This window comes from Schistocerca serialis, chromosome 11 (assembly GCF_023864345.2).
Source record: "Schistocerca serialis cubense isolate TAMUIC-IGC-003099 chromosome 11, iqSchSeri2.2, whole genome shotgun sequence".
Taxonomy (NCBI): Eukaryota; Metazoa; Arthropoda; class Insecta; order Orthoptera; family Acrididae; genus Schistocerca; species Schistocerca serialis.
This window is the reverse complement of record NC_064648.1, coordinates 63,354,848-63,378,869: the sequence shown is the minus strand read 5'-3', so window position 1 is coordinate 63,378,869 and position 24,022 is coordinate 63,354,848. Positions and strand designations below refer to the sequence as shown.

The window sequence follows — 24,022 nt, the reverse complement described above, 5'->3', positions numbered from 1 at the left end:
TTATCTGTGTTTTGACTCCATTTTAACTTGTTATCCAGCAGGCTACCAAGGAATTCTACAAGTTATTCATTTAGCTTTTTTTAGATCAGATTGATTGCTTTTCTTTGTGATAGGTCCATTGTGTGGAGATCCTCCAGAATGTCAAACATATAAGAAAAATAAGAATATACAATAAGTATTTATGTAAATATGCTTAAAGGTGGAATAAAACACTTGTATTTGTATTTACAAACAAAAGCAAGTGGTCTAATGTACTTTCCAGAGATCACAAGTGAAATGGTTCTCGTGGATGTTGAATAAGTAAAAAAAAAATCTTAAACATATTATCATTTAATTACAATTAATGTCTACTTCTGCTGCTAACATGTAGTTATTCCTGGTTCGCAATTGCATAATTTGAGTCTTTATTTGTATGGCCGCAGTTCTATGGCACCGAGGCATTGATGAGCCGCTCATAGACAGCACCAAACTTCAAACTGCGACATGTCGTAACTACATTATCTATTCATGGCTTTCATCATTAAATTTGCAAAAACAAAAATTATAATGACCCAACCACATGTGTGTGAGAACTGTGTAACAAAGCCTGTGAACGATATCACATAGAACTGTGCAGTAAAGGAGTGAAATCTATAAATGAATATGCAAAAATTGTAAATGTAAAATGTGAAGCAAAGTAACTGTATATGGCTATTTGACTGCAATTTATTAAATAATAATTTGTGTTTAGTGTGGAGCACTTGCTGGCATCTCCAACTGCCTTCTGTGCTGTCTCTACTAGGGCTGAGTACAGACCTTTGACCAATACCAATGCTAATGTCACTGAATAACTGGACCACTCCAGAGTTATCAGTTTTCGTGAGGAATGTCAGTCTTGTCACTAGACATCCGCCTCAGTTATATGGGTGAAAATCAGTGAGAAGCACTACAGTTAATTATTATACAGTATCATAAAAACAATATACAGGCATCTGAAGCTACCTATTCTCCAAAGCCCTTGATAGTCTTTCAGTAGTGGCATAAAACTCTTCAATGTATCAACTGTTGAATTCGATAATTACGAGAAATATTCAGAATAATTAACTCCGGAAACTCTAAAATACCTGTTTAATTTGTTGATATGTTGTAAAACGAATGTGTGGAACAGCTAGAATATGCATCTAAACCAGACTGTGTTTACAGTTGTTAATATTATTTCTTAACTAGATATAAATGTTTGTCCGCAAATTATTTGGTTTGGAAGTAATCGCTCGAAAATATCGGACATACAAATACAACGGCAGTTGGTCCCATCAAACTTTCCTGTCGAACAGAACGCCAGATGGCCTCGCACTTATTGATGGTACATGCTGACATTTCTGCAAAAACGAACTTAAAGTTTTGTAAGTTTAAAGAGGTTCTTGTAATAACAGAGGCTAGGTTGCGATGTTTCGAAACCGCCTACATTTTTAGTCCGTGCAAGTTCCTAGCTCCACCACACTAAATGCATGAGTACTCTACCAATCCTCTGAAACAATCCAACCTCTGGCTACGTAACAATGCTTTATTTTTCATTTTGTTCTTAAAGATATTTGCATATGAACGACATTCACTCTAATAACACGCAGTTAAAAGCACCAAAAAATGCTGTATTCGTTCTCTATTGAAATGTGCAAACGCAAGTGTAACAGCTCGTCGAAATTTTAGATAGTTCTCCTGCCTAAAGTGGGAAACATTCTAAGTCTTCTGATTACACACTATGCAGCATCCCAACAATTGTCATATGCATACAGTATTTCCATAACACTAATACTTTACGATCGTATTTCTTGTTTAGCTTTAATTTGAATATGCATATTTTCAAATGCTTTGTTCGACCTTCCTTCACCGCATAATTTAAATTTCTTTTTTATATAATTAAAGTACTTCGCTTGCTCTTGTAGTGCAGCTCCTCCGATCAATATCATCTGTAAGGATCTTTGATTCTGCTCACGAAAGTTTGATTGTTTCTTATCAAGTACCGTAGTGTTTACAAGTAGTATTTCTTAAGGAAAATGGATTCGAATGGAAATGAAAAACATTCGTCAGAAAATAGTAACGTCACTGAGGTAAGATATGTCAGGAGAGAGTGTAATTACGCCAGAATTGGTAGTCTTCGTTAACTGGCAGTCAGACGAAATTGTGTTCTGTCTTAATAATTGGAAGTTAAGATGGAGGAGGACGTCTTACGTATTGACAGATGCCTTGGCAACTTGCAGCGTCTTCACTGCTTACGCAGCACAGCTGACATGTTAACATCGCGTAGCTACGTAACGTGAACATCGAGAGTTACGGAATATCCTGTTTTGTATTTTAATCATATAATTTGATTACAGATATTTCAGTCGTGCGGAACTATTTATTCACGTAGATTTAAATCTTTCTAATGTCAGCTAGTGTTTCTTAAACGTAAAGAGGAATAGTAAAAAAATGCAATTGTTGACGTCTGTGGTTAACTGACAAAATTAATTTGACGCAATGTTATTTGTGACACTCTTTTCAACAGTTTTATCTTCGACTTTATGACTCCAGCACACATGCGCCCTCCAATACACATACATACAAAAATTTGTCGCTAATATCAGCTAGTACGAATACCGATATAGTTCGAGATAGGTTGTCTGTTACTGATGTCATGCTTTGTATTCATACAATATGCTGATTTTAATTAGATCGAAATTTTCCCTTGCTTTTTTGGGTAGTAAATGATTGTATGTAATAGTAGTAATACCATATTTCGAGTAAATTAAAAGGTAACCGGTAAGCTAATGTACTATTTAATCCTCCAGAACTTAGCGTAAATTTAAGCAGCCTATTAAGAGCCGACAAAGCTTCCAGATTTGCGAAGTGTTGTGATGGTAATTGAGGAGCTGCTTAGCTAAATTTTACGCCGCCAAACTGAAGACTCGCTAAAACCTTTGCACCTCACATGCATTATTCTTTCATATGTGCATTAGTCATGTAGAGCAATCTTCAGTTTCAGATTGTTCATGACTCATTTAACATAAGAACATGCATAGATTTTATCAGTATAGCCAACATATTATTAATTCTTAATATTAAATCGTACATAAATACACAATTACTTAATTATGATCACATTGGGCAGATAAAGGAATTCTTATATTGTATAAAATGAACTAGATCATAGGAAATGGTGCTGCTTTTTCATAAACAGTTTGACTGGCATCCTTAGGGTTTGTTTAGAACCGTTGTTATAGGGGACCCACTTACACTTTAGATTACTATGTAAACGTGGCTACCGCTTGTTACTTTTTGATAATAAGTTTTGTGGAAAACTAGAGGTTACAGGTTCTGCTAGTATACTGGTTACTTTGTTTTGATTGAGTGGCCTTTATTTATTCCCATTTCTCTAAGTTATGTACAGTCTGTGCATTTGTCATATATGCCATGTCAACTTGCTCAAATGACTTAAAATATTTAGCCGATGTAGTGTTGTATACATTTATTTCTAGGTGTATATGTAAGACTTAAGTTTTAGATACTTGTTAACTAACAGATATACAAAAGCATATGGTTCATAGCATAATTTATATTTATCCGCAGTTTTATATTCAGGTCTTCATATTATTTTCATACACTATTCTACAGAGATGACTATAACACATACACGTGTGTGTGTGTGTGTGTGTGTGTGTGTGTGTGTGTGTGTGGAGGGGGGGGGGTATACTTTTAAGAGAAATATGCTGTAGATAATGAGACAGTAGCCAATAATGACAGTGAATCAGCCTAGGTACTACAATGGGTGCAGAATTTGAAGTGATGAACCACAGTAATAGGGAGTTTTAATGGAAATATGTTTTCCCTATTGGTATGGTAGATGTCATGCCAAAGCTCAGCAACTGAAAGGGTGGGGACAATTACAACCTTTCCAACTTTTATGTAAAAAGAGTATAGAAAAAAATAAGCCATCTACTGTGCTACCCTATAAACTGCATATTTTAGAAAAGTGCCTTTCCTCGGCTGTTTGAAGTTGATGGTAACTATACTTGTGCCTAAAAAGGGAGATGGGCATCACCAGAATGTAGACCCATCACGGTTAGTTCCATTATCATCTAAAATAATTGAAGTGGTAGTTAGAAAGCAGCTAAATGATTTTTCTCATGAGTTGCCTCTTAAATCAGGCCCGATATGGATACTTGTCCAGTCGGAAAAAATGATCCTGACAGAGTCCAACGAAAAAGTCAGGTTTTCTTTATGTTATAGGAGGAGTGCCTCAGGGATTATTGTTCGAACAGTTTTTTTAATGATCTGTCTAAGCTGCTACCTTTTGAAGTGCTAATGGATGCAGATGAGATACCACATTTATCACTTCCCATAATGACACAAATGTGGAAATAGTAACGTATGATGGAGAAGGCATCTTGCTGGTTTTGGGCAAGTGAATTAAAAGTAAACAATAGTTAAAATTGAGAGTATAATGTTCTTGAGGGATAATGACTGCCATGGCAAAAGCTTGTCAAATTACTGGGTATCCACCTCAAAACCAAACTGAATTGGAACACAAACACGGCTAATTTATGCAACAAAACTGTACTGTGTGTTGTACCTACTCTGGAAATTAAAATCCTATGTTAGTGCTAAACAGATAATCCTTGTCTGTTTCGCCTTTTCCCAGACATGCAACTGTTATGGTGTCTTTCTTTGGCAGAAAAAAGCTATTTGTTGTATGTATGGTTAAGAGCATACACTAATGCAAAATGTGTTTCATACAGAACAAAATTATGACTGTCACAAGTCGATATATGTGTTGCATCTTTATGCACACCATGAACAATAGGGGTAAACATGATAGTCGATTAAATATTGACTCTTGTGGAACTAGGAATAGGAACTCTTTGAATATTCCCTAGACTAGACTTATAAAACTACTTTTTTCATATATGAAAATCTCTCTTTAAGCAACAACCCAGTGGGACAAGGCATTTAAAACTAATAAGTTCAGAAGCTGTGGAATACTATCTGAAAGAAAGAGCTTTCCGCACTGTAGATGAATTTATAAATAGTGATGCAAACGATCTCTTAATTTAATTATAATCATACAGCTTACATTTTACCATTCTTAAGGGTGTGTGTGTGTGTGTGTGTGTGTGTGTGTGTGTGTGTGTGTGTGTGTGTGTGTGTAGAATCACTTTGTATTGTTTAACTAAATTTAGCCTGTCTACAAAATGTTTAACTGAAGTGTATTTATACAATTGCGTATTGAACAATACAACATGAATTTCCATAGTCATTATATATAACAGCTTGGAAGCTGTCTCATGGGCCAATAAAAAAATGATTTTCTGGTTGGTATGTACTTCATGTCATATATCTACATCTACATTTATACTCCGGAAGCCACCCAACAGTGTGTGGTGGAGCGCACTTTACATGCCACTGTCATTACCTCCCTTTCCTGTTCCAGTCGCGTATGGTTTGCGGAAAGAACAAGTGCCAGAAAGCCTCCATGCGCACTCGAATCTCTCTAATTTTACATTTGTGATCTCCTCGGGAGGTATAAGTAGGGGGAAGCAATATATTCGATACCTCATCCAGAATCACACCCTCTCGAAACCTGGACAGCAAGCTACATCGCGATGCATCTCTGTAATGCTATCACACTTACCAAATAACCCTGTGATGAAACGCGCTGCTCTTCTTTGGATCTTCTCTCTCTCTCTCCTCTGTCAACCCGACTTGGTACGGATCCCACACTGATGAGCAATACTCAAGTATAGGTCGAACGAGTGTTTTGTAAGCCACCTCCTTTGTTGATGGACCACATTTTCTAAGGACTCTCCCAATGAATCCCAACCTGGCACCCACCTTACCAACAATTAATTTTATATGATCATTCCACTTCAAATAATTCCGTACGCATACTCCCAGATATTTTACAGAAGTAACTGCTACCAGTGTTTGTTCCGTTATCATATAATCATACAATAAAGGGTCCTTCTTTCTATGTATTCACAGTACATTACATTTATCTATGGTAAGGGTCAGTTGCCACTCCCTGCACCAAGTGCCTATCCGCTGCAGATCTTCCTGCATTTTGCTGCAATTTTCTAATGCTGCAACTTCTCTATATACTAAAGCACCATCCGCGAAAACCCACACGGAACTTCCAACACTGTCTACTAGGTCATATATATATATATATATATATATATAGTGAAAAACAATGGTCCCATAACACTCCCTTGTGGCACGCCAGAGGTTACTTTAACGTCTGTAGACGTCTCTCCATTGAGAACAACATGTTGTGTTCTGTTTGCTAGAAACTCTTCATTCCAGCCACACAGCTGGTCTGATATTCCGTAGGCTCTTACTTTGTTTATCAGGCGACAGTGCGAAACTGTATCGAATGCCTTCCGTAAGTCAAGATAAATGCCATCTACCTGGGAGCCTGTATCTAATATTTTTTGGGTCTCATGAACGAATAAAGTGAGTTGGGTCTCACACGATCGCTGTTTCTGGAATCCATGTTGATCCCTACAGAGTAGATTTTGGGTTTCCAGAAACGACATGATACGCGAGCAAAAAACATGTTCTAAAATTCTACAACAGATCGATGTCAGAGATATAGACCTATAGTGTTGCACATCTGCTCGACGACCCTTCTTGAAAACTGGAACTGCCTGTGCTCTTTTCCAATCATTTGGAACCTTCCGTTCCTCTAGAGTCTAGAGACTTGCAGTACACAGCTGTTAGAAGGGGGGGCAAGTTCTTTTGCGCACTCTGTGTAGGATCGAATTGGTATCCCATCAGGTCCAGTGGAGTTTCCTCTGTTGAGTGATTTCGGTTGCTTTTCTATTCCTTGGACACTTACTTCGATGTCAGCCACTTTTTCGTTTGTGCGAGGGTTTAGAGAAGAAACTGCAGTGTGGTCTTCCACTGTGAAACAGCTTTGGAACAAGGTTTTTAATGTTTCAGCTTTACACATGTCATCCTCTGTTTCAATGCCATTATCATCCCAGAGTGTCTGGATATGCTGTTTCGATCCACTTAACATAAGACCAGAACTTCCTAGGATTTTCTGTCAAGTCGGTACATAGAATTTTACTTTCGAATTTACTGAACGCTTCATGCATAGGCCTCCTAACGCTAAGTTTGACATCGTTTAGCTTCTGTTTGTCTGAGAGGTTTTGGCTGCTTTTAAATTTGCAGTGAAGCTCTCTCTGCTTTTGCAGTAGTTTTCTAACTTTGTTGTTGTTGAACCATGGTGGGTTTTTCCCGTCCCTCACAGTTTTACTCAGCACGTATCTGTCTAAAACACATTTTACGATTGCCTTGAACTTTTTCATAAACACTCAACATTGTCAGTGTCGGAACAGAAATTTTTGTTTTGATGTGTTAGGTAGTCTGAAATCTGCCTCCTATTACTCTTGCTCAACAGATAAACCTTCCTCCCTTTTTTTTATATTCCTATTTGCTTCCATATTCAGGGATGCTGCAACAGCCTTATGATCACTGATTCCCTGTTCTGCACATACAGAGTCGAAAAGTTCGGGTCTGTTTGTTATCAGTAGGTCCAAGATGTTATCTCCACGAGTCGGTTCTCTGTTTAATTGCTCAAGGTAATTTTCGGATAGTGCACTCAGTATAATGTCACTTGATGTCTGTCCCTACCACCAGTCCTAAACATCTGAGTGTCCCAGTCTGTATCTGGTAAATTGAAATCTCCACCTAAAAGACTATAACATGCTGAGGAAATGTATGTGAAATGTATTCCAGATTTTCTCTCAGTTGTTCTGCCACTAATGCTGCTGAGTCAGGAGGTCGGTAAAAGGAGCCAATTATTAACCTAGTTCGGTTGTTGAGTGTAACCTCCACCCATAATAATTCACAGGAACTATCCACTTCTATTTCACTACAGGATAAACTACTACTAACAGCGACAAACACGCCACCACCGGTTGCATGCAATCTATCCTTTCTAAACATCATCTGTGCCTTTGTAAAAATTTTGGCAGAATTTATCTCTGGCTTCAGCCAGCTTTCCGTACCTATAACGATTTCAGCTTCGGTGCTTTCTATCAGCGCTTGAAGTTTCGGTACTTTACCAACGCAGCTTCGACAGTTTACAATTACAATCCGATTGCTGCTTTGTCCCTGCATGTCCTGACTTTGCCCTGCACCCTTTGAGGCCATTGCCATTTCTGTACTTGCCTGAGGCCATCTAACCTAAAAAACTGCCCAGTCCACGCCACACAACCCCTGCTACCCGTGTAGCCGCCTGCTGTGTGTAGTGGACTCCTGACCTATCCAGCGGAAGCCGAAACCCCACCACCCTATGGCGCAAGTCGAGGAATCTGCAGCCCACACAGTCGCAGAACTGTCTCAGCCTCTGATTCAAACCTTCCACTCGGCTCTGTACCAAAGGTCCGTAGTCAGTCCTGTCGACGATGCTGCAGATGGTGAGCTCTGCTTTCATCCCGCTAGCGAGATTGGCAGTCTTCACCAAATCAGATAGCCGCCAGAAGCCAGAGAGGATTTCCTCCGATCCATAGCAACACACATCATTGGTGCCGACATGAGCAACCACCTGCAGATGGGTGCACCCTGTACCCTTCATGGCATCCGGAAGGATCCTTTCCACATCTGGAATGACTTCCCCCAGTATGCACACGGAGTGCACATTGGTTTTCTTCCCCTCCCTTGGAGCCATATCCCTAAGGGGCCCCATTATGTGCCTGACGTTGGAGCTCCCAACTACCAGTAAGCCTACCCTCTGCGACCACCCGGATCTTGCAGACTGAGGGGCAACCTCTGGAACAGGACAAGCAGCCATGTCCGGCCGAAGATCAGTATCAGCCGGAGACAGAGCCTGAAACCGGTTCGTCACACAAACTGGAGAGGCCTTCCGTTCAGCCCTCCGGAATGTCTTTCGCCCCCTGCTACACCTCGAGATGACCTCCCACTCTACCATGGGTGAGGGGTCAGCCTCAATGTGGGCAGTATCCCGGGCAGCCACAGTATTAGTCCAGTCGGGGGATGCGTGGGATGAGCTGGCTGTCGCCGACAAACCCCCATTCGGACCCCCACAGTGATGCCCATTGGCAACAGCCTCAAGCTGTGTGACCAAAGCCAACACTGCCTGAAGCTGGGAGCGAAGGGATGCCAACTCAGCCCGCACCCGAACACAGCAGTCGCAGTCCCTATCCGTGCTAAATACTGTTGTGCAAAGAATGTCTGAACTAATCTACAGAGAGCGCAAACAATTCGACACAAAATTTAAACGGTTATTAAAATAGACGACTGCCTAGTAAATGCAGTAATGCTGTTACTTGCGCACTGCTGACACTGCTTGGTGGCAGAAGGCTAACTGTATAGTGGACATCTGCATTTTTTCTGCTGCTGTATTGTTTGTTATTAACAAAATTGTTGTTCCGTATTTGTACACAGAAGGAAATCTCAGTATTTTTAAGATTTATGTATTTCCATCCATGTACATATACAGAACAACAGTTTCATAAATAAATGGTGGTACATTATTAGAAAAGGCTTAAGTGCACTTGTGGTGTCGGTGGCTATTTTGCTCTTTGTTTCTGGTGCCAATTCGGTATTGTTGATTGAAGCCAATCAGGTGACAGTATGTTGTAGCCAGTGAGAATCACTCAATCTTGTGATCTCCATTGTCACAAATAAATTGGCTGGTTTTTTTTTCCGAATAAGTCTTGATTTCCCCTGTTGTAGTTAGGGTGGGATGTACAATTTAAATTTCTGAGAGTGAAACGAGCAGCATTAATATTTGTAATTTTGCTTCTGACAAATATTTGGCTGATTTTTTTTTTTTTTTTTTTTTTTTTTTTTTTTTTTTTTTTTTTTTTTTTTTTACGAATTAGTAATGATCTGTAATGTTGTGGTCAGATTAGCAAGTAATAGAACAGCTTAAATTACTGTGAGTGAAAGGAGCAGTAATGAAAATTATAATTTTGGTTGTCACTTATATTTGACTTCGTTTTTCTGAATACGTTAAGATTTCTGAGGTTGAGCTTAGGTTGAGAGCTAATAGTACATATTAAATTGCTACAAAAGAAAAAAAAATCATCTAACTTCATTTACATAGCAAAGGAGATTATGAATTCATTGTACTGACACCCCATTATTGATTGTGGGAACTGTTACCGATAGCAATGCACAAGGAAAAGCCTTGGACGCTTAAGTACAGACGAGCAGAAGAATTCCTGCGAAGTGTTAGGAGCCTGGTTTGGAATAAAGACATCCCACAAAAAGGTAAAGAAGTCACATAGAAAAGTTACTACATACCACTATTGACATATGCATCTGAAACATGTGTAATGAAGAAAAGAGATGTAAGCAGATTACAAGCATGTGAAATGAAGCGCCTGAGAAGTAGGCTAGGAGTAAGAAGAAGAGACAGGATGAGGAATGAAAGGGTAAGAGAAACAGCAAACTGGAAGCCTTGCAGAGCAGGATAGAAACACCAAGGCTAAGATGGTACGGGCACTTAAAGAGAAAGGAAAACGAGAGGATTCCCGAGCAGATACGTGGAATAGAGATGCAAAGGAAATGACCGAGAGGAAGACCGAGGGATAAATGGTTGAAAGATTCGGAGGAGTGTGCTGAAAGAAGAGTCGAGGACTGGACCAGAATGAACACAGAAAGTTGGTGGGGAAACAGGATTAGATGGAGAGGCTTCTGTCCCAAACACACCCAGCTTGGGGCTGGAAGCTATTGAAGATGATGCTGATTATATATTTAATGAACAAAGGCTTGCTTTGTGTTTTGTTATCTTCCCGTACCTATAATGTGATTGCTTCCTTCTGAATTACAAGAATTGTTGTTGTTGTGGTCTTCAGTCCTGAGACTGGTTTGCTGCAGCTCTCCATGCTACTCTATCCTGTGCAAGCTTTTTCATCTCCCAGTACCTACTGCAACCTACATCCTTCTGAATCTGCTTAGTGTATTCATCTCTTGGTCTCCCTCTACGATTTTTACCCTCCACGCTGCCCTCCAATACTAAATTGGTGATCCCTTGATGCCTCAGAAGATGTCCTACCAACCGATCCCTTCTTCTGGTCAAGTTGTGCCACAAACTTCTCTTCTCCCCAATCCTATTCAATACTTCCTCATTAGTTATGTGATCTACCCATCTAATCTTCAGCATTCTTCTGTAGCACCACATTTCGAAAGCTTCTATTCTCTTCTTGTCCAAACTATTTACCGTCCATGTTTCACTTCCATACATGGCTACACTCCATACAAATACTTTCAGAAATGACTTCCTGACACTTAAATCAATACTGGATGTTAACAAATTTCTCTTCTTCAGAAACGCTTTCCTTGCCATTGCCAGCCTACATTTTATATCCTCTCTACATCGACCATCGTCAGTTATTTTGCTCCCCAAATAGCAAAACTCCTTTACTACTTTAAGTGCCTCATTTCCTAATCTAATTCCCTCAGCATCACCCGACTTAATTAGACTACATTCCATTATCCTTGTTTTGCTTTTGTTGATGTTCATCTTATATCCTCCTTTCAAGACACTGTCCATTCCATTCAACTGCTCTTCCAAGTCCTTTGCTGTCTCTGACAGAATTACAATGTCATCGGCGAACCTCAAAGTTTTTATTTCTTCTCCATGAATTTTAATACCTACTCCGAATTTTTCTTTTGTTTCCTTTACTGCTTGCTCAATATACAGATTGAACAACATCGGGGAGAGGCTACAACCCTGTCTTACTCCCTTCCCAACCACTGCTTCCCTTTCATGTCCCTCGACTCTTATAACTGCCATCTGGTTTCTGTACAAATTGTAAATAGCCTTTCGCTCCCTGTATTTTACCCCTGCCACCTTTAGAATTTGAAAGAGAGTATTCCAGTCAACATTGTCAAAAGCTTTCTCTAAGTCTACAAATGCTAGAAACGTAGGTTTGCCTTTCCTTAATCTTTCTTCTAAGATAAGTCGTAAGGTCAGTATTGCCTCACGTGTTCCAGTGTTTCTACGGAATCCAAACTGATCTTCCCCGAGGTTGGCTTCTACTAGTTTTTCCATTCGTCTGTAAAGAATTCGTGTTAGTATTTTGCAGCTGTGACTTATTAAGCTGATAGTTCGGTAATTTTCACATCTGTCAACACCTGCTTTCTTTGGGATTGGAATTATTATATTCTTCTTGAAGTCTGAGGGTATTTCGCCTGTTTCATACATCTTGCTCACCAGATGGTAGAGTTTTGTCAGGACTGGCTCTCCCACGGCCGTCAGTAGTTCCAATGGAATATTGTCTACTCCCGGGGCCTTGTTTCGACTCAGGTCTTTCAGTGCTCTGTCAAACTCTTCACGCAGTATCATATCTCCCATTTCATCTTCATCTACATCCTCTTCCATTTCCATAATATTGTCCTCAAGTACATCGCCCTTGTATAGACCCTCTATATACTCCTTCCACCTTTCTGCTTTCCCTTCTTTGCTTAGAACTGGGTTTCCATCTGAGCTCTTGATATTCATACAAGTCGTTCTCTTATCTCCAAAGGTCTCTTTAATTTTCCTGTAGGCGGTATCTATCTTACCCCTAGTGAGATAGGCCTCTACATCCTTACATTTGTCCTCTAGCCATCCCTGCTTAGCCATTTTGCACTTCCTGTCGATCTCATTTTTGAGACGTTTGTATTCCTTTTTGCCTGTTTCCCTTACTGCATTTTTATATTTCCTCCTTTCATCAATTAAATTCAATATTTCTTCTGTTACCCAAGGATTTCTACTAGCCCTCGTCTTTTTACCTACTTGATCCTCTGCTGCCTTCACTACTTCATCCCTCAAAGCTACCCATTCTTCTTCTACTGTATTTATTTCCCCCATTCCTGTCAATTGCTCCCTTATGCTCTCCCTGAATCTCTGTACAACCTCCGGTTCTTTTAGTTTATCCAGGTCCCATCTCCTTAAATTCCCACCTTTTTGCAGCTTCTTCAGTTTTAATCTACAGGTCATAACCAATAGATTGTGGTCAGAGTCCACATCTGCCCCTGGAAATGTCTTACAATTTAAAACCTGGTTCCTAAATCTCTGTCTTACCATTATATAATCTATCTGATACCTTTTAGTATCTCCAGGGTTCTTCCATGTATACAACCTTCTTTCATGATTCTTAAACCAAGTGTTAGTTATGATTATGTTGTGCTCTGTGCAAAATTCTACCAGGCGGCTTCCTCTTTCATTTCTGTCCCCCAATCCATATTCACCTACTATGTTTCCTTCTCTCCCTTTTCCTACACTCGAATTCCAGTCACCCATGACTATTAAATTTTCGTCTCCCTTCACAATCTGAATAATTTCTTTTATTTCATCATACATTTCTTCAATTTCTTCGTCATCTGCAGAGCTAGTTGGCATATAAACTTGTACTACTGTAGTAGGTATGGGCTTCGTATCTATCTTGGCCACAATAATGCGTTCACTATGCTGTTTGTAGTAGCTTACCCGCATTCCTATTTTCCTATTCATTATTAAACCTACTCCTGCATTACCCCTATTTGATTTTGTGTTTATAACCCTGTAGTCACCTGACCAGAAGTCTTGTTCCTCCTGCCACCGAACTTCACTAATTCCCACTATATCTAACTTCAACCTATCCATTTCCCTTTTTAAATTTTCTAACCTACCTGCCCGATTAAGGGATCTGACATTCCACGCTCCGATCCGTAGAACGCCGGTTTTCTTTCTCCTGATAACGACATCCTCTTGAGTAGTCCCCGCCCGGAGATCCGAATGGGGGACTATTTTACCTCCGGAATATTTTACCCAAGAGGACGCCATCATCATGTAATCATACAGTAAAGCTGCATGCCCTCGGGAAAAATTACGGCTGTAGTTTCCCCTTGCTTTCAGCCGTTCGCAGTACCAGCACAGCAAGGCCGTTTTGGTTATTGTTACAAGGCCAGATCAGTCAATCATCCAGACTGTTGCCCTAGCAACTACTGAAAAGGCTGCTGCCCCTCTTCAGGAACCACACGTTTGTCTGGCCTCTCAACAGATACCCCTCCGTTGTGGTTGCACCTACGGTACGGCTATCTGTATCGCTGAGGCACGCAAGCCTCCCCACCAACGGCAAGGTCCACGGTTCATGGGGGGGGATTACAAGAATATCATTTACTTTTTGCTTTCCCCTCTGAACACTTACTTGTTTGAGGTAGTAGATGAAAACAGTATCTGAGTGGTATAGTGTAGCTGTTACAGGCCTAATATACATATATAGAGTGATGTAGAGGTAATTATAAATATCAGTTTGAGCAGATTAGTACTGGCTATAATTTATTGTTAGTAGACGAGGTGCTACCCAAAATATCCGAGAATTTAATTGTAAAAATCAGGGAACTATATTTATGGTCTAATGTCCTCTTCCACCTTCATAGTAGTCGTTTCGAGCTTGTATGCAACAATGCCAATGTTTCCAGAATGAGATTTTCACTCTGCAGCGGAGTGTGCACTGATATGAAACTTCCTGGCAGATTAAAACTGTGTGCCCGACCAATACTCGAGCTCGGGACCTTTGCCTTTTGCGGGCAAGTGCTCTACCACTGAGCTACCGAAGTACGACTCGCGCCCGGTCCTCACAGAGGAGGAGACGAGATACTGGCAGAAGTAGAGCTGTGAGGACCGGGAGTGAGTCGTGCTTCGGTAGCTCAGTGGTAGAGCACTTGCCCGCGAAAGGCAAAGGTCCCGAGTTCGAGTCTCGGCTTGGCACACAATTTTAATCTGCCAGGAAGTTTTAATTCCAATGTTGTTCGCATTTTTGGAAGCACTCCTGTGAGTCTGTAGGGTGAAGTCTGTTCAGGACCCACTGCGATTCCACCTGGATGTCTACAGTTACGTAAAAACGTCGCCCTTTCAATGTGATTTTCATCCTGGGAACTGGTAGAAGTTGCACGGGATAAGGTCTGGCAGTTAGGAGGGGTGAGGGACTGTTGCTGTGGTGTTTTTAGCCAGAAGTTCCTCCACAATTAGCAAAGTGTGTGCGGGTGCGTTTTCATGGTTCACCAACCTCTCTCTCTCTCTCTCTCTCTCTCTCTCTCTCTCTCTCTCTCTTTTTTTCTCCCCCCCCCCCCCCCTCCAAATCCCTGGCCATTTGTGCTGAATTCCCCCAGTTGTCTCAAAACCTAGCAGTAAAACTGCTTGTTGACAGTCTGACCAGATTCGTTGATTCGTTGAGCTGAAGTCTGTTACAAACATTATGAATTTTCTGCCTTTGGTCTTTGTGAATCGCATCCCGGACTTTTGTGATCATTTCTGATGTGCATGCTAACGGCCGACCAGGATGTTTGTCATCTTCCACAGATTCTTGGTTTTCCTTGAAGAACATGAACCACTTAAATATTCTTGCTTGACTCAGTGCACTCTCACCAAATGCCTCTGGTGGTGGGTTTCACCTGCTGCAGTTTTCTTTAATTTGAAACAGAATTTGATGCAAATGCATTACTCCTTTATTTTATACATTCCACAACTCGCAGCATTGGAACGTATCCTGGCATGCACCACGACAACTCACAACTGCACGAGCCAAAGGTGATGCAACTTTGTGCCACAGTACCTAATATATGTACCTTGAGACATCTAGTGGCGAAATGTTGTAAGTTCGCGGATACCTTGTGTAACACCTCGTAGATTACCACAGTAGGTAGCAGTGGCTGATTTTGGCTGTTATTATATAACTTGATTCATTCCACATCCCTGAAAACTCTCCCCTCTGATGGGATTAATGAAACATGATGTGTGCTTGAAAGAATAAATGTATGAATATTTTTAACACAGATTGAAAAAAGACAAAAATATTCTTTTCTTGCATATTTCAAAGTTACACAGGCCAACAGCCGCTTTGGTAGGTATATCATTCTTGATAACATAACAGTTGTGTGTTCAGTATGAGAGTTCTACGTTAGTTTGTTGTCGAGTGTAGTTCCTGAATTTTTTCGTTCAGTTTCTTTACATTGTCAGTCATGAACCATAAACTTTTCAGATGTTGGGGCGTCTTGCGTGACTCGATGATATAGATAGCTATACCGTAGGTACAGTCACAGTGTAGGGTTATCTGTAGAGTTGCCAAACTAATCTGTGGTTCCTGAAGAGTGGCAGCAGCCTTTTTGAATAGTTGCAAGGATATCTGTCTGGACGACTGACTGATCTGTGATTTTAACCATCGTAGCTTTGCTATGTTGATACTGCAGACGGCTGAAAGTGAGGGAAACTACCGCTGTTAGATTTCCTGGGGACATGCAACTCAACTGAATGAGTAAAATAGTACCTCATTTGTAGCTCTCAATGGGGTCAACTCGGGAGCATGTAGTTATCAAACAAAATAAAAGTGGTGCTCTATGGGTTAGAGTGTGGAGTTTTAGATCCCTTCATTGGACACGTTGACTAGAGAATTTTAAAAGGGAAATGGATAGGTTGAAACTAGGTAACGTCTTGTGGGAATTGTGAAGTGCGGTGGCAGAAAGAGCAGGGTTTTGGGTCAGATCAGTACAGGGTTATCAACACAAAATCAGATAGGGGTAACACAGGGGCAGGTCTAGTAATCAATAAGAAGAGAGGAATGTGGTTAAGCTACTTTGAACAGCATAGTGAATGCACTATAGTAGCCAAAATAGACAAGAAGCCAACACTCACGATACTAGTACAAGTTTATGTGGCTTGTACCTCCACAAATGGTGCTGAGATTGAAAGAATGTACGATGAGGTAAAAGAAATTATTGAAACAGTTAAGGGAGATGAAAATTTAATTGTGACAGAGGACTGGCATTTGATAGCAGGAAAAGAATGAGAAGGAAAAATGAATGAAGGAGGAAGTTGCCTGGTAGAATTTTGCGAGCACAGAAAGAAAATTAGAGTTCAGGGAGAAAAAATAAAAACTTTGAGATTGTTGGTGACATTGCAGTTCTGTCAGAGACAGCAAAGGCCTTGGAAGAGCAGTTGAATGGAATGGATAGTGTCGTGAAAAGAGGTTATAAGATGAATGTTAATGAAATTCAAACAGTGGTATTGGCCATTAAATCAGCCAGTGTGGAGAGAATTAAATTGAGAAACAGGACACTGAAAGTAGAAGATGAGTTGTAGTGCTTGGGCATCAAAATAACTGATGATGGGCGAATTACAAGGGATATAAAATGTAGATTGACAATGGCAAGAAAAATGTTTCTGAAGAAGAGAAATTTGTTAGCATCGAATATAGATTTAAGTGTTAGGAATTTTTTCCTGAATGTATTTGTCTGCAATGTCACCTTGTATGGAAGTGAAACATGGACAATATACAGGTCAAACAAGTGGAGAATGAAGCTTTTGAGACGGTATGCTATAGAAGAATGCTGGTGACATTAACATAACTTTTCTGTAAAAATAGTCCTTCCAGTGTGAAATTTAAGTGGTGCTTTCTTCTTCAAACCTTTCATTACTTCAGCTTGCTCCTACCCATCATACAAACAGTAATCACACTCTCATAGATATATTTGCAACAAAATGGTCATACAGAGTAATTTGTACCTATTAAATATATGCATGTGGCATGTCTGTGCATGTTATAATTTTTATGCTGCACTTGCTAGAGTGACACAGAAAGAAACCCCAACTGACTGCATACTGAGACTTTGAACACATTAATTTATCGGATCTTGCAACAGATGTCCAAATAGTAGTTTGAGGGATATCTTCCATTTCCCTCTCAGACAAAAATGAAAAAATTCATGGATCTGCTAACAAAGTTACCCAACTATGTGACAAGTATGCTCCCCTAAAGACCAGAAAAGTAAGAAGGAAATTTTCACCTTGGCTAACTGAAGAACTAAAACAGCTCATGAATATCAGAGACACTGCATATTGGCCATACAAACTGCACCCCAGGCCTGAAAATCATATTGCTTACAAGTGTAAGTGGACCATAGTCAGTCAAGCTGTGAGACATGGAAAACTCGGGCATGCCCGTACATTAACTGACAATAAAAACAAATCGCCTCTCCTATGGAAAAACCTACATGCTCCTGTTACACAGGGGGATTCACATCACAAAGGTATGCAAATATTTTAGTATGTTGTTCTAGAAGTAAAACTTCCGAAAAAAGTTCATATAAACATAATGTGCAAATGTTTGGTTACGGAGTTGTGGCTAATAAAAGATTTTGCCTGAAATTTAGCAACTTTGCAAATATGAAGCCATCACAAAACTGTATGAGGTTCAAGTAAAGCATGATTTACATTTATTTTGTCTTCTACATTCTTAATGGAAAGTAAACAGTTTACTTGTATAATAATCATTGCTTCTCTGCATGTTCTGGAAAGCTACAGCAGATACACGTCTGGGACACGTTTTATTTGTTTCACCAGACAAATAACAACAAAATAAATGGAAATCATGCTTTACTTTAACCTCGTACAGTTTTACTATGGCTTCATATTAGTGAAGTTGCTAAATTTCAGACAAAATCTTTCATTTGCCGTAACTCCATAACTAAACATTTCCGGACCTACATTTAAATGAACTTTTTTCTTTAGTTTTATTTTTAGAATAACATATTAAAATATTTGCGTATCTTTGTGAACCCCCCTGTATAGGCATGCTGCAGCTGATCTGGCTGTCCCAACTGAAGAACTGAACTAGTACTTCACATTACCTACAATTACAATTGAATCACAAATCAGAGAGAGACTCATTAATGAGTTCATGTGGGTAAACAACAGTGGCCATGAAAAATTCTAACACCTGTTACTTGCAGTACTGTCAAAAAAGCCATCATCCGCAACAGATCAGCATCTAATGGACATGATAGCATCACAGTCCAAATGATGAAGCTTATTATTGACCCACTACTCCCTACTATCACACTCCTTAACCACACGTGTTTTCCCTGAGGCCAGGAGACGGGGAATAGTTATGCCACCACCTAAAAAGGACATTGCCACAGAATCCTCTGAGTGCAGACCTATTTGTATTCTTCCTTAGAATATATAGTCCACAACAGATAACAAACTGCATAACCACGTACAACCTACTAGACAAATACCAATCAGATTTCTGTAAACATTGGAGCGTAACTTCTACTTCAACGAAGATAACATATGACCTGAAACTTGCGATTGATGCTAGAGAGGTGGCTTCAGTAAAGTGTCTGACACTGTGGACTTAGATATTTTACTTGTCAAACTTCACAGCCTAAATTTCTCACCAAGTGCACTGGAGTGGTTTTGCTCGAACCTGACATCTTAGCAGCAGTGTTTCATGTCCTGCACCTTAAAATCACTATGGAGGCTGATAGTATCAAGTGTTCCCAAGGGTTGGGATTAGAGTTATAGACTCTTTTCATTGTATGTCAGTAACATGTCATCAGTTTTGTCCTATTGCAAATCCAGATGTATGCTGATGATCTCCAGTTGTACCTAAGTGCAAAATCAATAAACCTGAAGACAGCTATCAAGAATCTCAGTACTGGGCTGCTTGCTTCACCAAATTGGGCACAGGATAAAGGGTTAAAGTTAAATCGATCTCAAGTTAAATCCTTCTAAAACCCAAGCAGTACAGGTTGGTCATTCTAGGCTCATTAGCTTAAATTATCGGGAACCCCTACCATCTTTAACCCTAAATGGGACCAATTACAACTTCTCCCTCTCGGCGAAGAGTCTAAGAGTAAAAATAGATGAAAATCTAAATTAGACTGAGCATGTAACCATGATGTTCAACAAGGCATCAGCATCTCTGCATGCCCTACAAAAATATAAAAAGCTCTTCCCTCTCAACCTGAAAAAATTTGTATAAATGGTTGTACTTCCAATTACTGATTGCAGTGATGTTATCCTGCAAGGACTTTTTCAGGAAAGCCCACAGTGCCTGAATTGGTTATGAATGCCTGTGTTCATTATATCTGTGGTGTTTGAGTTTTTGGTTGTATTTCACAATCGTGTGCACACTACCCTGGCAGTGTGCAGACAAGCGCAGAGATTTCCGTACCCTCTTGTCTTCTCTACTGTCTTATCGATGTAGACTCTCCCCTGCGTCTCTCCTCATTCTTAACACTCTTTTCTGAACAACATAAGGGAAACATCTGTTCCCATTAGAGCGAAATCCTTTCTCTTCCATTGCATCATTCAGCCACTTTCTCAGAGTCCTAACGGCAGTAGGAACCAGACTATGCAATACACCCCCCCGTCCCGTGTTATATTAGAGAACTGAATAAAATGTCCAGTGTCAGGAGACAGTTACCAACAAGGGTTTCCACAGGTTCTGGAAATCAGGGAAATTGGGGAATATCAGGGAATTTCAATGTGTGGGAAATCAGGAAAATATCAGGGAAATTAAATAATAATAATAATAATAATAATATTAATAATAATTGGAAAAATTTCGCTTTTGTCTCAGTAGATGAAATGGTTTGTTTACTGAGATTTCATGCATTATCACTGGTTGGGTGCTGCTGAGCACATGCACCATTTCCTTACTCCCTCATTATTATTATTATTATTGTTGTCATTATTATTACTATTATTGGCAGCAGCAGTAGCACTAGTGCAAGTACTGCCTGTATTAAGTTTAATGGTTCATAGTCAGTATTTACTTTCTCAGATTGTCACTATAGACACTCAAATCATTTAAATACTATTTGTCATGTTAAAATTGCAATTTCTTAGGTAACTATGATGTAAAAAAAAAGTACTGTGTATGTGAAACCTTGGTCCAGTGTAAGAGAGGAACTGATGGCCCAAAATAAAATAAAATAAAATAAAATAAATAAGTACAATACTGCTCACTTCCTTTTATACTGGTGGGTCCAATGCTTGTGACATCTAGTGGCCAGTTTTTCTTACACGGGGTGTCTACATACTCTTAATCAGATATTGTACAAAGTAGCAATGTTTGTGTTTGTGTGTCTGAAAGCTAGCAAGTTTTCAGTTTTGTATGTGTATCTATCAAAACTCGTGCCTCAACAATTTGATGAATTGTTACCTTTGCTCCTAATTAATATTTTACCAAGACCATAACATTGTCTCTTATTACCTATATTCTTGAGTAGTCACTCAGTGCAAAACTCAGCCAGTCAATATTTTAACAAATAAAATGTTTTGCATATCTGTATCTGCATGACGTTTCAGTGTTACACGTGGACTAGGCACATAATGAGAACACAAACTGCTGCAGGTTAGTTACTTGCCAAAGAGAATTAGATACAAAACTAGTTGTAATCGGTAGGTAAACTATAAGGGGTTTCTGATTTTTGGTTGATGAAAAATATTCAGGAAATAGACATGCATGTGTGACAGATGAAAGTGCTGAGAACATAGGAGAACAGAATTGCTTTAAGTGGGAAACTGTTTCTGTTGCATTGTGTAGGTGGTAATTAACTTCAGAAATAATGTTCCTGTATATATGAAATTACTTTTTAATATTTCTGTGGTTTGGCATACACATGTTGCTTTTTCTACATTTTTAGCTGCAAGATTTGTATGTCATTAATGCTTGTTACTAGTACTTATCTGTGTAAAATTTTTAGTTTATCAGTTAAAATGCTTTTCAACCCATGTTTCTGTGTCTAAAGTTAATTGTAAACAAATCACATATTTGTTTAAAGGTCCACGGACATGACATATTGAATAACGTATGTTTCATGGACAAAAAAATTACTGTTACTACCATGTGCTACAACTGGAAACAATGTTTTTACATTTATATGTTTGCTTTGAATTGTGATTTAGTAGTCTCAAAATGTCCATAATTTGAATAGTCTGATTCAGGTACAAGATATGCATCAAAAAATTTGTGTATGAGTTTACCATAAACATAGAACAACTGACAGTAATAACAGTATTCTGAAAAAAATAAAATTTTGTAACAAATAATAAAAAAAATCAAATGCCAAGTTATTCCTTGTTCAAATTATAATTTAATTATCCATGAATTATTCTTTCAAATAGTAGCATTTCATTCACAGAATCTGCTGCATCCTTATTTATAGATTATCTGACTTCATATCAAGTATGTTTTTACCCTCCCCATGAACCGAGGACCTTGCCGTTGGTGGGGAGGCTTGCGTGCCTCAGCGATACAGATGGCCGTACTGTAGGTGCAACCACAACGGAGGGGTATCTGTTGAGAGGCCAGGTTCCTGAAGAGGGGTAACAGCCTTTTCAGTAGTTGCAGGGACAACAATCTGGATGATTGACTGATCTGGCCCTGTAACACTAACCAAAACAGCCTTGCTGTGCTGGTACTGCGAACAGCTGAAAGCAAGGGGAAGCTACAGCCGTAATTTTTCCCGAGGGCATGCAGCTTTACTGTATGGTTAAATGATGATGGCGTCCTCTTGGGTAAAATGTTCCAGAGGTGAAATAGTCCCCCATTCGGATCTGCAGGTGGGGACTACTCAAGAGGACGTCATTATCAGGAGAAAGAAAACTGGCGTTCTACGGATCGGAGTGTGGAATGTCAGATCCCTTAATTGGGCAGGTAGGTTGTTGTTGTTGTTGTGGTCTTCAGTCCTGAGACTGGTTTGATGCAGCTCTCCATGCTACTCTATCCTGTGCAAGCTTTTTCATCTCCCAGTACCTACTGCAACCTACATCCTTCTGAATCTGCTTATTGTATTCATCTCTTGGTCTCCCTCTACGATTTTTACCCTCCACGCTGCCCTCCAATACTAAATTGGTGATCCCTTGATGCCTCAGAACATGTCCTACCAACCGATCCCTTCTTCTGGTCAAGTTGTGCCACAAACTTCTCTTCTCCCCAATCCTATTCAATACTTCCTCATTAGTTATGTGATCTACCCATCTAATCTTCAGCATTCTTCTGTAGCACCACATTTCGAAAGCTTCTATTCTCTTCTTGTCCAAACTATTTATCGTCCATGTTTCACTTCCATACATGGCTACACTCCATACGAATACTTTCAGAAATGACTTCCTGACACTTAAATCAATACTGGATGTTAACAAATTTCTCTTCTTCAGAAACGCTTTCCTTGCCATTGCCAGCCTACATTTTATATCCTCTCTACTTCGACCATCATCAGTTATTTTGCTCCCCAAATAGCAAAACTCCTTTACTACTTTAAGTGCCTCATTTCCTAATCTAATTCCCTCAGCATCACCCGACTTAATTAGACTACATTCCATTATCCTTGTTTTGCTTTTGTTGATGTTCATCTTATATCCTCCTTTCAAGACACTGTCCATTCCGTTCAACTGCTCTTCCAAGTCCTTTGCTGTCTCTGACAGAATTACAATGTCATCGGCAGGTAGGTTAGAAAATTTAAAAAGGGAAATGGATAGGTTAAAGTTAGATATAGTGGGAATTAGTGAAGTTCGGTAGCAGGAGGAACAAGATTTTTGGTCAGGCAAATACAGGGTTATAAATACAAAATCAAATAGGGGTAATGCAGGAGTAGGTTTAATAAGGAATAAAAAAATAGGAGTGCAGGTAAGCTACTACAAACAGCATGGTGAACGCATTATTGTGGCGAAGATAGACACGAAGCCCACGCCTACTACAGTAGTACAAGTTTATATGCCAACTAGGTCTGCAGATGACGAAGAAATTGATGAAATGTATGATGAGACAAAAGAAATTATTCAGGTAGTGAAGGGAGACGAAAATTTAATAGTCATGGGTGACTGGAATTCGAGAGTAGGAAGAGGGAGAGAAGGAAACATAGTAGGTGAATATGGATTGGGGCTAAGAAATGAAAGAGGAAGCCGCCTGGTAGAATTTTGCGCAGAGCATAACTTAATCATAGCTAACACAAGGTTCAAGAATCATGAAAGAAGGTTGAATACATGGAAGAATCCTGGGGATACTAGAAGGCATCAGATAGATTATATAATGGTAAGACAGAGATTTAGGAACCAGGTTTTAAATTGTAAGACATTTCCAGGGGCAGATGTGGACTCTGACCACAATCTATTGGTTATGAACTGTAGATTAAAACTGAAGAAACTGCAAAAAGGTGGGAATTTAAGGAGATGGTGCCTGGACAAATTGACTAAACCAGAGGCTGTACAGAGTTT

The 24,022-nt window shown here is 39.6% G+C and overlaps 1 protein-coding gene across 6 annotated transcripts in view; it reads left to right on the top strand.

Annotated features, from left to right (window-relative positions):
• Positions 1–1,941: 1,941 nt before the first annotated feature.
• Positions 1,942–24,022, top strand: part of LOC126427032 (zinc finger protein 721-like) — a 233,444-nt gene continuing 211,363 nt past the window's right edge. For all 6 annotated transcript variants that reach the window (XR_007576503.1, XM_050089208.1, XM_050089207.1 and 3 more), the window contains exon 1: positions 1,942–2,087. Coding sequence is in view for 5 of the 6 variants with exons in the window: in XM_050089208.1 (XP_049945165.1) it covers positions 2,034–2,087 (54 nt within the window). In the remaining variant the exon portion in view is untranslated. The remainder of the gene's footprint in view (positions 2,088–24,022) is intronic.